The sequence below is a fragment of the Myripristis murdjan genome, chromosome 6, assembly GCF_902150065.1.
Source record: "Myripristis murdjan chromosome 6, fMyrMur1.1, whole genome shotgun sequence".
Classification (NCBI taxonomy): Eukaryota; Metazoa; Chordata; class Actinopteri; order Holocentriformes; family Holocentridae; genus Myripristis; species Myripristis murdjan.
The window spans coordinates 23,411,692-23,426,598 of NC_043985.1; the positions used below are offsets into that span (position 1 = coordinate 23,411,692).

Genomic DNA, 14,907 nt, shown 5'->3' on the forward strand with positions numbered 1-14,907 from the left:
ACTCGGTACCCCTTAACGTCAGTATTTTAAGCACGAGGCTAGTAGCAGTTCAACTTATTATCCCGGTAAATGCACCCTGGTAAATTAAAAAGTACAGAGCCCAGTGCAGTGTGGTACATAACCCACATGCCGGTGGTTAGGACCTGGAGTCACAGACTTCGTTAAAATACTCGTTACATTACTTCTCTGTTGGCCTACCCTACCTTTGCCACCCTCTAATAGCAAATAATAACCTATTAGGCTATATTTAATTTACCTGTGAAATATGCAAAACAAATAGCAGTGATATTCAGCTTCAGCTCAATGACCTCGATGCACGGTGAATATCCTCATACAGGCGCCAGAGGTAGAGTAAGCTTTGCATCAGTTTCTGATAAGTGGGCCTAATCTTAATGGATAAGGAAGATGAATAAACCTGTGATATAAAAAAACGCTCCTCAATTGATGTGATTGAGGCTTAGGGTAGTATTCAGCTTCAAATAAAGGAGTGATAGGAAAAATGACTTCAATGTGACAATTCATACATTTGAAATCACGATTCACCCCACAAAATGGGCCAATGGGCTGCAGGCGCAGGCCACAGTAACGCGTTACTCCCCGGCACAAACGAGGCTGAAGGTGAAACTGGAAACCCCGGTAGGCAACATAAGCTGGGAAAGACGCCGGCCACACAACAGAGGGATCCGTATGAATATTTCATCATGTCATTACAGGTCTGTGTCCGCCTTTCAGTGTTCCTCCGCCATCTGAAGGCAGAAGAGGGCAGAAGAGCCACCTGGCCGGGATGCTGAGCAATAAAAGTGCAGGCATGTCACTGTTCAGGCATTTTACTTAAGCATTTACTATTATTATTATTATTACTTGTTGTTGCAGTTGTTGTAGGCCGTATTCCATTAGACACTAATGGAGTCTTACTACTTCAAACCAAAGGGAACGAGAAAGAAACATTAACTAAAGAATATCTGGGTAATTGAGGACATATTTCTCCTATATTTTGGTGTACTAATTGGATACATGATCAGTTTTGCGAGTCATTCTAACTTAGCCAAATCTTAACCATTATGTATATACCATAATAATATACTGATACAATGACAGTTTTCTAAAAAGCTACAAAATATCATAGAGACTATTGAGCTGCTACATTAATTGTTAGTTTGTAGATATTTACACCAACTCACAAATGATTTTTATTTATATTGATGAATGTTTACTTATAAGGATATCTGACTTTAGGTGAGTTGCAACATTTATCATTACACCATCAGACAGACAGACAGACAGACAGACAGACAGACAGACAGATAGATAGATAGATAGATAGATAGATAGATAGATAGATAGATAGATAGTACTGCCATCTAGTGGATAGAGCAGAGACAGGTACCATCCATTCAGTTTGGATTTTCCCAAAATATGCTTTATCATTTTTCCAAAGCACATTTTGGTTAAATTCAATATTTGTGTGATCAGTAAAGCACATCAGTAAATGAAAAGTTTTATTAGGCCTACACAGATCATAGCAGGCATTCAGCTGAACAAATCTCAATGACAAATATTTTATGACCTTTACATGACATTAATGAGGGAACCTTATGCTTGTGGCAATGTTTTGGTGCACAAACATTGTCAGACATTGTTTATGTATTTTTTTGTTTGTTTATTTCTTTCTTCAAGTTACAAGGGAAGCACATTTATTCATTTTTTGCCTTTAAAAAGTGGGGATATCTTGACTTTGTATCTTGAACATAAGGGTTAAAAAACAAAATAAAATAAAAACATTCAAACAAACTATAGGCATCAAATATACGTGTCTTATTATCATAATAATAATAAAAATGCATAATACACTGATGAATCCAGATGACAGCCAACACGGCTGGACCATGGTTGTTCTCAGTTTTGCTTGTCTTGAAAGTGACAAAATAACCAAAGCAAATTTTCTCCTTATAACTACAGTTATATTTATTTGGTTACCAAGGCTGATCACAGCCAGATCAACTAGGCATTTTAACTTTGACTAGATTTTTAATGTCCTACCAACAACCTATATGCCATGCTATTTTTGCCATTTTTGTTAATTTTCAAATTAAGTCTTTCAACACTTAATTGACGTTAGTTTGGTCATTTTCATTAAAGAGATAGTGATATCTTGTCTTCTTTTTCTAAATAAAAAATAATAAAGGGATTGAATCACTTTTGATTAAGCTATATTTTTTCTCCAAAGAGGAGACAGCCTCATTTGATGGTAATAGAGTAAAGAAGGATAATACTTTTTTTTCCTTTCCTTACAGAAATAACACATAATACAAACTGATCTGCGATGCGGTGACACTGATGACATGTAACAGGCTTTGAGCCAACACTAAGACAGGTCAGTGTCGCGTCATGAAATTTACCGGTAAACTGTCACTGCTCTTTTTCAGACCCCCGTCATAGGCCACAGCTGTTAACAGGCACACACACTGTTTCAAGGTAAAACAGTTACAAAATACTGCGGAAATCTCTGTGTCTCATCTTTTAAACAGCTCCTGTGTGAATCATTTAAAAGAACACCGCACCAAAACTGACGTGGCCGCTCGAGGGTCTAAACATTGATCATTGGTCTGCTCACTGGGTGTAAACTCCAAGAACGCCACCTTGACCCCAAATCCAGTCTGTGTGGGTGAATTTCCTTTTAGACATGAAAGTATTTTTGCAGATCCAACAGATTTTGGTCCCACAACTTTGCGTGACAACATAAATATCGCTCCAGGTCAAAGAGCTCGCCTGCACAATGATGGTAAAGATGGAAACATTTGCATATAAGAAAGAGTAGGGGTGCAACAACTCTTTGGAGGATGTGATTTGACAAAGTAAAGAGTCATCCCACAGACAAAGATGTGTAATTCTCCTCATCTTTACAGGACAATTAGTTTTCAAACTAGCGTGTTATATAAGTAATAAACCATACATTATGATAGGATTCACCACCCGCAAAAACTAACTATCCCTACGCAAGTCAAACACCTATTATAGTTTAACACAAGCAATAGGCAAAGTTAAGAAGTTCAACAATTCAACAAGGACCTGGATAATTACCCCCCCACCCTCCCCGCCCTCCTACGCCCTCCATCACAAACACCAACACAGCCTGGCCCGAGCTCCCAGAGGCCCCTGCATGTATGCACTCCTCCCCGTGTCTACAGCATTAGCTCCACAAAGCCCTACACAACTTTATATCTGTGTCATGCCACAATATACAAATATACTCAGAGAATGACAAATACTTTCCTAAAACGGAGAGGAGGAGGAGGAGGAGATGATGGAAGGAATGGGTGCTGAAAAAAGGAGAAGGGCTGGTTTTGTGAGCCTCCTCTACTGACATCTGCTGGACGTCAGGAGTCAGTACAACATGGGTTGTCAATAGGCCACGATTCTCCCCTGTACTTCACTCGCACACTCACGCATAGACACATGCAAACACACACACTCACACACATGCATCGGTACATCTGCAAGGGTTCAAAGAGTTTACATATCGGTTGTAATGACAACTGAGGTGTGGCGGGTCAGCAGGTTTGCATACTGGCCCTGAGGCCTCACAGAGAGCAGTCCTATCAGAGAGGTCATCTGCAGCCATACCAGTCTGTACACGATATATAGGTGACTGCGACTGCGGGCCTGGAGATCCTTGGAAATGATGATTGCAATGGCAACTTCCCAAGCCTTGATGAGAAAAAGGCAACAGCAACAAAAAAAAGCCGACACTTAAGAAATGAAAAAAAAAAGGATATCCAGTCTTTTGATGGTTGTGACCACCCAGAAATGGTGGATTGTCACCCTGCAGCTGTGCCTGATGAAGCAAGAATGAATAAAGACACACACAAAAAAAACTTATTAGAAGATAGAAGAGGTGGTGATGTGCGGCTGAGGGACTAACTAGGAAATTGAGTGTAAACAGTTTTGCTCTGTCTTGATGCAGTAACAATAGTTTGACAATGGTCTTCCCAAACCCCCCGTCTTGATCACGCTGCTCAGTTTGAACTGGCTGGGTAGCACAGGTCAAGCAGAGGCGAAAGCCATGGCGGGGCCAGCAGCCACAAGAGATCATGGGAATCTAGATGGGCCCTCAGGGGGAAGGAAGGGAAGGTGTGTGTGGGGAGGGTCAGTTACAGATGAACTCCTACTTAACGTTCTGCAATATCACACTGCAGAATCTCGTGTAGCAATAAAAATCCTTGTGTAGTTGTAAAAAAATCGTCTTGTTTAAATATGAATATAGTATTGAGTTTAGGCTCTTTAGGAAATGACAGTCTGTTGCGAGGTGGAGGGGACGGGATCGCCCCCTTCACTACAACTCCATATCCTGAGCCTCGTCCTCCGAAAAGTCTGACATGGAGCTCTCAGAGGAGGAGTCGCCGGCTCCCTCCTCCTGCTCCTTTAGAGCCTCCTCTGTGGCGTACTTCTGGATGTACTCTGTAACAAGAGGAAGGGAGGGAGGGAGAGAGGGAGGGAGATGCATCATTAAGTCAGTGTGACTTCCACAGCTACGTAGCGGCAGCACCAAGGTTTCACATCTCTGCCCCCTGTCTAAGAGACATAGTCAGGTCAGTCAGTCAAGGTTCAGACTCTCCTCTTACGCCTGATCGCTGTCTAATCTCGTCACAACGTGCAGCGTGGAAAAAAATCAGGACAAATCAGACAAATAAGGTGTAGTAACTACTGAGTAATACCTACTTAATGAAAGGAAGTAAATTTTAATTTGGAGAGAAGTTTTAACTGTGAATCTTCACATGTAAGTGGAATTGTTATGCACCTCTCAGTCTTCTTCTTGCATTCAAAAAGAACATTATCTATTCTATCTTGGACAACATACTGCTGAAAATACATTTTTTTTTCCTATTCTGCTGTTCAATTTGCCAATCAGCCTGTCAGTCTTTGATACCTTTAATCTTGTGTTTGTAGTCCTCTGGTCGGTGGAGGTACATGGCGGCTGCGTCTCCGTTCAGAGGGTCGATGGGATTGGGGTAGGCCAGCAGCTGGGGGAGGAACGACTCAAAGATGTTGGTGAGGTCTGGTGGATGTGGAGAGAGAAACTTTAGTTAGTACAGTGAGCAAGCCAGCCACAGACATAACAGGAAACACCACAGAGCTGGACTCATTACACCACATGCACCTATAGCAACAACCACTAGAGGTCTCTCTTGCCTCTCAGGTAGATGTCGTTTCTGTTACTGGCCTCAGCACTTAAACATCAACCTATAGAAGTGCAGGAGCTGCTCTATGTTCGTCTAGATCTAAAATAAATGAATAAATGTGCCCTTGCTGATCTGTTTTCAGTACTAACCACTGCTTCAAGTAAACATCCACATCCACAAAGTTTAATAATTCCTCTTAAGGATCACAATGTTGTCTTGAAATGGTAAGACAACATCCAAAGTTGCAACGTTAATATTGTAAAACCTCCTATAAACACCTGGGAGATATTTCATAAAGCAGGAGAAGCAAGTTAGACAGATAATTTTCAAAGAGGTTGGGAATATCTTCTGAAATTTTGCTTATTACTGGCCATCATCAACATGCATGATAATCATATTCCTAAACTTGACAGTCTAATTTTATTTTACAGATGCTCGACCAATATCTCATTTGGCCAATATCACTGGCCAATATTGGCCTATCACAGATACATCAGTATCATCTCCGTATCAGCACATATGTTGACCAATACACACCAGTATGAAAACTTTTTTTACAGAACAATGCAGAAAAAGATGGTTTGGAATGAATATTGGATCCTTTTTTCTAAATTCAAATTGGCTGTCAATGTACAATAATGCTGCCAGGGTCTTTAATAAGGTTATTTTGGTAAGAAAGCAGCCGTCTGAGTACCTCTGAATAGTCATATCAGTGAACAATCCACATAGAAAAGGACTATTTTGCTCTAGCTCAGATTCACAGTAATAAATGCTGGCCTTGGGTCAAAGGTACAATAACAAACATACAACTATCAGTATCATTAAGAAATTACCTAATTTTGTATATCATCGCCAAACGGGTGTCTATCTGCAGCTGGTCTGGTCCAAGAAGATTACATGACTGACAGGGAGAGAACCGAGCTGGTTTTGCACATTCAGCAGACAAGCTGGCATCATGCCGCCAAGAAACTTTGACATGAAATTTATGCTAGAAGTGATAAAATATGTTAGAAAAAAAATTAGGAGATGTATTTATGCATTTATTTTGGTACAGAACTAGATTATACTAGATTATTCTACTTCAATTATAGAATTAAACAGGATCAGAACATGAGACACCCTTATGTACAACTTCAGTACAGGTAGACTCACTGTGCCTTCAATATCACTAATACAATTTACTTTACTTTTACTTTTTTCAGACTGTGGTTAAAAATACCACCGCTGATATATTTCTGGGAGGCTTATGATTAAAACAATATTTTCCAAGGCATCCTCAAAGTCTCTGGGACATTCTGAAGATTTCCGTTTTGGTCTATTTTTGTGGGTCTAAAAATGCCATCAAAAACTGCAGTTGAGGATGCCCTCTTTGGTCTATCATCCTAAAATAACTTCAGTTACACAGCTGAACAAGCTCTAGATTCTCCTGGGATAAGCTACCATAAAATATACACATTCAAACTCAACATGTTTAGAATCAGAGCTGTGGCAAGCCTTCTTTAAAACCTAAACTTCTGATAGCCATAATGTTGCTTTCTCATGAGCCTCAGAATCTCAGCTCTCTGGGATCCAGTCTTGCCAAACTTTACTTGTTCAAAAGTTAAAATTACATCTAGAATGACTCAAATGTCACAGAACTCACAACACCTACATATATGTGGTTACATATCTTAACAGGCCATACCGCTAACAGACATTCACCTAGCAAGTTTGTTAGTCATAAGAGCTTCGGATTATTATCTGTGCAAGTGAAGCGCTTGTCAAAAATGGTGATACACCGCCCCCGCCATGCACAGACATCAGGGCGCCCTCACCTAGTCTTCTTAAAAACAAACTAAGCTGCGAAAAGGAGAACATAAATACACTTTGTTGCTCACGAATTCTCATTCATCTCTCTTTCGTGAACTTCAGAGCTTTCTCCTGTCATATTATTTCAGCTTTGATGCAATCCTACTAGTATTTTTGTTTTAAGCACATATCTACATAAATTCTTAACACATAAAACCAACTGGCCTTTCAAAAAAACAAGAACAGCTCACAGCTTGCACATTCATCTCATTGAAGATCAACTCTCCACAGCGCCGAACCCCATCAGTGAACAACGAGCGCTCCTATTAAGACCACAAAAATACAAACAGCGGACACGCAGACTCAAGCAAACCAACCTTTGGCCACCACCTCATTTGGAAAGTTCACATGAGAGCAAAACACGCTGAGTAATCACTTTTAGCCCGTTTGAACAGCTGAAATAGGACAAAGCAAGAAAGATCCCCTCAAGATGAAGGTAGGTGCTACATTCTGCTGTGTGACCTTGCAGCCTCGAGGCCTCCTCGTCTGTCAATGCTCAGGCCGCAACCTCTGTACGTGTGGCTGTTATCGCTAAGGTGTAAGAGGATTAGACCTGAATGCTCTCCCTGAGGCAGCACTGCAGAGGTATACACACTGCTCTCTCTCTTTGTGTTTTTACTGGCTGTTGTTGTGAGTTAGCTCAATCAAGTGACCGGTGAAATTACAAAAGGCCATCCCAGTGGCTGCTGTAGCCATTACCTACCGTAGAGAGCTGTCCATGTCTGGTTGATGACATCTAGACATACAGTTCCTGACCTGCATGAAGACAAAAACGCTGTTATCACAGGTTACAAGCCAAGTAGAGGCAGCGAGCAGAGAAAAGAACAGAGCATTTAAAAACACTGGCTTTTCATTCATAACACTAATCATCTCTTAATGCCAAATTGAAGGTGAGGCACTTCAGGCCACTTCATTTACAATTCTGAGAATTTTAATATGCAGCCCTCAAGCTGTTATGGAGAAACACAGAGAGCGCACACACATCCCAATAGGCTGAGCAACAGGTGCTGGTGCTAAGAGGACAACGAAAAAAAATTGTCTGCACGCTGTTTAACGTGCTCCTGGTTTTTCTTTATTTTCAGCCTGTAGGCTGTTGCCATAAAAGATGAATGTGTCCTCATGAAATGTTTCTGGTTAAATAAGACTTTTAAGAAAGCTGCAGACTATTCATGCTATCAACCATTATTGACTTATGATCAAAATAGACTTACGCTTCATCAATGTTGGGATGAAATATTTTATTCATGAATCCTGTAAAAAAAAAAAAAAAAAGAAGAAGCAAATTTTAATCACAGGATCATTTCTTGTTGTTCAATAGCCTTGTTGAGTAGAGGTGAGAGTTAGGTGACACTTCATGTCCCATAATTTATGCAGATACTTCAAAGCACTTGTAATAATGTTTCATACCTATTGACGGTGATTTGAAGGGGTATTTGTCTGGCAGGTCCACTCGAACCTTCCACACTCCTCCCTCATAAGGGGCTGAAAGAAACACCTTGGATCAAGATCTTTTCCAACAAAACAAACACTCCCAAACTAAAACAGCGTCAGACAAGACAGAATTATCCAGAGTGCTAAGCCAAATGTTTCTTTGCTGTGTCTTTCAAGAGACAAAAAAACAGTAATACAATGCTAGAAACAGGGGAAATTCAGTGAAAAAATTTTTTGAATTTCATGAGGCTCTTACTTCCAGGTGGTCCATGAAACTTGACCACAAACTCGTTGAGTCCACTAAGGATGGTGACCTCGTGCTTGCTCTCGATGCTGGCCTGAAGTCAAGGAAAAGGCAAACCCCAAAACTGGCCACACAGTAATAAGACTGACAAAGGCAGAGCTCATTAGAGAGCAACAGGAAATATCAAAAAGAGGGATCCAAAAACTGGACCGTAGTATTCCAATCTTCGCATGGTCACACGGTCAAACTCGCTCTCTCTGAACTTGGCTGAGCAGAGGTCAGACAGAATCAATAACACGAGCCATGGCAGCGAGATCAATAATGCAGTGAACACTTGCAGACAGACTCTGACAACAGACCACAGCTCAACTTACCACCGCCAAACTTCACACTAAAACAGGCACATAAACTTATCTAAGATGTTAAAGTGACCACAAACAACCACAGAAGACGATTCTTCCAATTCCAGAGGACACTGTTGGCCTGTACTCTAATTGTTTTTTCTTTCTTTTTTTTTTTTTTTTAAGATAATAACAAAATTGACATGCTGATGACATGAACATACAATAGCAGCCCTTTCACCTGTTGGGTAAATTTGTCATGAGTCACAGCACTAGTCACTATAACAAACAATATGTGGCTGTGTGTGTGTGTTCAGCAGAAGCAAACTGCCCTCAGAAAGCTGGAGGCTGAGGACAGATGGAAACTTTCTTCTGTCTTGCAGGTAACATGCAGCTGGAGGCGGCTTGTGTGGGAAGGATGTATCATAATCGCCGGGTGTGGTGACAGCACGGGACACGAGTTTATGTGCCTTATAGCAAAACAGAAGACTCAAGCCTGTGTGTTGAGGACAAATTTTGACGCAATAGCAGACGACGCACAAGCATCTGCTGTTCTCTTTTACATCATCCTGTGAAAAATCCCTCAGTCATCTCTCTTAATAAACCAACTAATGAAAAGTAATGTAAGGATATCAAGTAAATAAGACTTAGAGAGCACAAAATGTAAATGCTAGATTACATAACACACACAGCGGTGACTTTGGGAGCCCAGAAAATTGCAAACATCTGTTGGATAAGAAGGCGGCTTAAAAAGCTCACATTCACTAGAAAAAGGTTTGCAAACCGCTGACAATGAAGACGGGGCTGCTCGAAATGTGATCTACAGCAATGGGCCGTATACACAAAACCTGTTATCGCCATAGTTACAGTCAAAAAGTGCATATCTCTCTCATGTCGTTCCCCAAGGCTTATCCATGGAAGCCTGAGTGCATGCCAAGATAATGGCACGCACTCTCTCAAAAGCACAATAACCACATAAGTGAAAACTTGTCAAAAGCTCACGTGGCATGGCGATTTTCTCAGCACTATTTGTGATATGAAGGGACACAGTTTAGATTACCTGAGCGGTGTCAGGCAAAATTTACAGCTTCATTTTTATCTACTTGCAAACCAAGAGGCTGAGGCAGTGACCTGAGTGGTTGGCGTTTTTCATTTGTGCAAGTAAATTCCTCATTGTGGGGGCGCCCCGGTGGCTCACCTGGTACAGTGTGTACTATGTACCAAGGCTAAGTCCTTACTGCAGCGGCCCAGGTCTTATTCTGAGCTGAGCCCTTCGCTGCATGTCATCCCTGATATCTCCAGTCTTTCTCTATAACCTCTATCGAATAAAGCCAGAATTCCACAAAATATAAACAAACAAAGAAATAAAATAAAATAACATAAAAAAGTCTTAATTTCCTGGTCTGTACCTTAATGTCATAACTTGTGTCTAGCTCCATGTGCAGATGTTGATCATACCTCAGTTTGTGTGTGTCTGCTGGAGACAGAAAAAGAATCTGGTTCCCAGAATCCCACAGCTGTGGCGGCTGAGTGGACAGCCTGTGCTGCCTGTGGCCTCTCCTCTGACTCTGTGGTCACCTACAAGGCCACTGTGTCTCATGCCGGGCCCTTTGACAACGGTTCACATCTCGCCTCACTGATCTGAGGCCACGGTCCCTGCCTGTCTGTAGCATAGCACCCCCTGTTGCCACACTGCCTGCTTTGTTCAAGTTTTGATGCAGTGGATTAAAGACATTTTTTTTCTTCTTTGACTGTACTTTGGATACACTGACAACATGGGGCAGTGGATGTGTGAATTTCATCTGTGATATGTTTGCAAAGTCATAAAGCAATCATTTGAGTAAAAATTCATTTTAAAGACATTTGTCCCACACACAAAAGCACTGTCTAAGGCAAGCAGACACAATCTCTAAACTCTGTAATATATAACTCTGTATTATCTTGTTAAACTTTGACTCTTGGACAGATAAAGGTCCTAACTTTGATGAGTTGAATCCTCAATATAGACACTGACAGTAAATAAAGTTTCAGTATATAACCCCAGCGGGCCTGGTCTAACTGGATGTCCCCAACCCCCATCCGCTACATGTGCATCGTACAGCACGTTTGTTGTTCCTCGATCAGCTGTCTCTAAGTCCCGCCCTCTACCATTTTCCGGATGGTAACAGGCTGACCAATCAGAGGGCGAGCTCTAGCTGCAGGACAAAAACAAAACAATTCAGCTCACGCTGTCACAGCCTTTCATGCAAACTTCGAGAGATAAACATATTAGACAATTACAATGAGGCATAACATTTAAACACTACTTAACACAAGTCGGGCTGTCAAAAGAGCGTAAACATAACAACGAATAATGTTACCACAACAACAACAGAGTGAGGTTACACAGGGTTTCACAACAAAATGTATTTTCATTACATCGCGGTTTTGTGATGTCAACAAAATACCTACAGTATACCTGTTATTACACAATAATTTACGTCTGTAAAAATGAATTTAAAAAAATAATAATGTATCGCTTTTTCACTATATTCAACTTGGAAGCTATTTTGTATTTTGCCCATCGATTCAAGTGAGGATAAACAAGTCAAAGGCTGGCATGTGTGTTTTCTGAGGTCATGTAAAGTAGCTGTCGACTGGGGACTCCGTTTGACATCGACTGTCCCTAAACACACACCATATCGACCTTATTCTTCACTTGTGGCAGTACACACACACACACACACATCATGTAGCGCTGTGTCTTGTTTACTCGAGTGAAAACTGCGCCTTGGAAACACTCGCTCTCTAGGTTTAACCTCATATTTACTAACTAAGTTAATGTGAATAAGCACGGCTTGGCTGATGTTGAGCACTGTGTACAACAGCATGATGTTACATAGATGCTAATTTAACACTGGCTAGCCGTCGCTAACAATGTTTGAAGCTAACAGTGTTAACAGCCAGCGTTATAATGCGACAGATCCTGTAATTCTCAAATGATGCGAGCTAATGCCCGTTTGCTATTGTACTATCCGGCTAACACTGGTTAGCAGGCTAATGATACCGAGTTGGCCAAAATAAATAAAGGGGGTAGCAGTTAGCTAGCTAGCCGACCAGCAACATAGTTAGCTAGCTAACGCATGTCAACGGCAGAATCAAGACAGACAGGGCTCGAGCCCATCATCATCATCATCACCATCAAAATGTTTTCACACTTTGGACAAAATCTACCAAATCTCACACAGCTAGCCAGCCGTACACACAGAAACACACACCCAGCGTACAGCAGTCAGCAGTCATAAATGTGCCTCAACATCAGGGAGTTGTTATAAAACGAGTCGCCGCTCATTAAAGCTGTGTTGTTTATGCTCTGCAAAGGATACAGTTTCACAACGTCGGTATCCATTCGCCTCTTGCCCGGACTTGGAGACGACATTTTTGTATTCCTTCTCAGAAAGTGATCCACAAAACGCTTGTCGTATTTAGACACCTCAAACCTTTCCTTTCAGCCTGGAAATACAAACATTTACGGACACATCAGTCGCCTCTCCGGTTTATCCATAAAGAAAATCTTAGCCGAAACATCACCCACTTTTTCTCTGTGAACTGTGCCCACTAGTGCCTGTCTAGTTGTGTCCTGACTCCTGTCCTGAAGAGCCTCTCTCTCTCTCTCTCTCTCTCTCTCTCTCTCTCTCTCTCTCTCTCTCTCTCTCTCTCTCTCTCTCTCTCTCAGTGACATCAACCTCAAGCGACGTGAGTGCCGAGAGGAGGGGCTGAGTTGTAGAAATATGCTTGACAACAAAACAATGACACGCTAATTGGATTTGAACAGAAACTCTGACACCGGCCTTAATTGGACTGCGACGTAACAGCAAATTCATATGTTGCACTTTTTGCGTTTCGCGTGGTTGCTCGCGGTAACCGGTGCGCTTCTAGAGTGCGGCCGGTGTATCTAGGACGTCTAGATCTATGTTTGAACTGCCTGGTTCAAAGGATGAAATAGGCGCAGTAGGCCAAAGTTGTGCTCCTTCACAGCAATGTCTGGGGCTGCAGGTCACACATATTTCATGGTGAAGTTGATGTGAGAGCAGACATTTAAGAAGATGATGTCATGGTGATATTTGAGAATCTTTTTTTTTTTTTTTTAAATATGCAGTATAGTTTCCAGGCCTCGTTTACCATAAAACTGCTTGGATTCCACAGATTGCACATGAGCACGCAACTTCCCTTGTATAAATCCCCGTGTACCTGAAATTCAGCTTCCACCGCATGTGCGACCACTGTTCGCCATGTGTTGTCAAGAAACGCACCTCAGGAATGTTGTCATGCATGTTGAAGAGTTTGTCCACTCAACTTGTTTCTGGGAGGAAACTGCACGACCGGAGAGCAGGACAAAGTGAGAAAAGTGTCCGTGAGAGAGATGGAAGCAAGAAAAAGAAACGTTGTCTGGAGGCCCTCATAGAGGCTTCAAAAATACAGAGTGGTAACATGTCACAGCAGGAAGTATTGGAGACAATTGAGATTTTTGTGTAATTTGTACTTTGAGTATTTTTTTTTTTAAATTATTATTTTACTCAATACACTTTACTCTCTTAAAGTCTGCTCAGCCATATTTTCAAAGTCAAGCTGCTGAAATAAAGATTTTATCCGCTACTCAAATAAGCATCAGAAACTGCACTGACTCAAACTGACAATCCCAGTGCCAGATCAGGCAGCAGGCTACTCTGTGCATTATATTTTGCAATTTCTTGCGGAATTGCACAGAAAACTCCTCCTTTTCTGAATGTAACTTAAAAGATGGACTACTTCTGCTTCTGTTTTGTGTCTTACAGCTCCTCTCACCCAAGCTCAGGTGTGAGGACCCTCACAGAAACTACTAGGAGGCGGTCTGCCACAAACAAAAATGCCAACAAGTAGAGTCTGACTGAGAACCTTGTCGGTGCCAGCGTGGGGTCCGGGACAGAAGAGCTCACTAGACGAGCGTCTGGCATCAATAATTACTCAAATCGACGTTAATGAAGCTGTGCCAGATAAAAGGGAGACGCTGGTTTGGCTGGTAATACTGCTGCAGGTTACATGCCCCACCTGTGCCAAAACTGCATGGCGCGTCATGACGCACAGCCAGTCCTTTTATAACACCCGGTTGCTATTATCTGTCCAATTGCTTAACATTTTCAATTTGTCCTAATTACTGGGTCTCAGCACTTATAACCATATAATAAAATATATGCCTAACAATCCGAGAGATGCTTTTTGATGATGCTGAGGTTTAGGTTTTCAGGAAGTAGTCAAGTCATGCACAATGGTGCCCTGATAGCGAAGGACACCTTCAACATACGGCTGTGTATTTGACTTTAACTGAGTGTAAAGATGATTTGAGCATAATTTAATACATTTCACCACGCTGACATTATCTCATACTTTCCAAATACGCGTACAGGCGGGTTAGGGTTTCCGTTGAAGTGCGCAGATTCTTCCATCAAGGTTGTTTTTCATAACACAAGTCAAAGTTAGCACCATGGTAGGTAAACCGGATTATTGCTCTGCAGACTCATTTATCCACAGTTGGTTCATATGCTCCATGGTAGCATTAGTCTATATGAACCAAATGAATCACTTTAAAGCACATGCAGATGAGAAGATATCAATCATTGACACTGATTAGGCTATCTGCACATTGCTAGTCTGAACCAGTTCATAACAACTCACCATCCTGTTTAATCCCATTAACACAGATGCAGCCCATTGGTCATGATTCAGTTCTTGTGTCTTCATTCTCCTTGTTGCCATCAGTTTATCTATTGTGAAACTATCTGAAAAGACACTCTATTGTACGTTTGCAGACCTGTAGTTGTGATTCTTTCTTCATCTACCAATGAGG

General features: G+C 41.5%; 1 protein-coding gene across 2 annotated transcripts; it reads right to left on the reverse strand.

Moving 5' to 3' along the window:
- Positions 1-1,486: 1,486 nt before the first annotated feature.
- LOC115360218 (ubiquitin-conjugating enzyme E2 H-like) lies at positions 1,487-12,685 on the reverse strand. 2 transcript variants are annotated; one of them, XM_030052952.1, is made up of 8 exons: positions 12,619-12,685; positions 12,410-12,536; positions 8,716-8,792; positions 8,436-8,510; positions 8,240-8,279; positions 7,732-7,784; positions 4,928-5,056; positions 1,487-4,458 (listed from the first exon to the last, which is right to left on the reverse strand). In XM_030052952.1, exons 2-8 carry the CDS (start codon positions 12,460-12,462, stop codon positions 4,334-4,336), a joined length of 552 nt encoding a protein of 183 aa, XP_029908812.1. In that variant the 5' UTR covers positions 12,463-12,536; positions 12,619-12,685; the 3' UTR covers positions 1,487-4,333. The 2 variants fall into 2 exon arrangements, with proteins under 2 accessions (XP_029908812.1, XP_029908811.1); XM_030052951.1 differs by having other exon boundaries at positions 12,410-12,681.
- Between the last annotated feature and the right edge of the window lie 2,222 nt (positions 12,686-14,907).

Excerpts from the sequence above, each read along its gene's own strand:
- LOC115360218 (XM_030052952.1), bottom strand. The coding sequence starts at position 12,462 with ATGTCGTCTCCAAGTCCGGGCAAGAGGCGAATGGATACCGACGTTGTG. Across the intron at positions 8,793-12,409 it reads GATACCGACGTTGTGAAACT|CATCGAGAGCAAGCACGAGG; the intron begins GTATCCTTTGCA and ends ACTTCAGGCCAG. Across the intron at positions 7,785-8,239 it reads CATCCCAACATTGATGAAGC|GTCAGGAACTGTATGTCTAG; the intron begins GTAAGTCTATTT and ends GTCTTCATGCAG.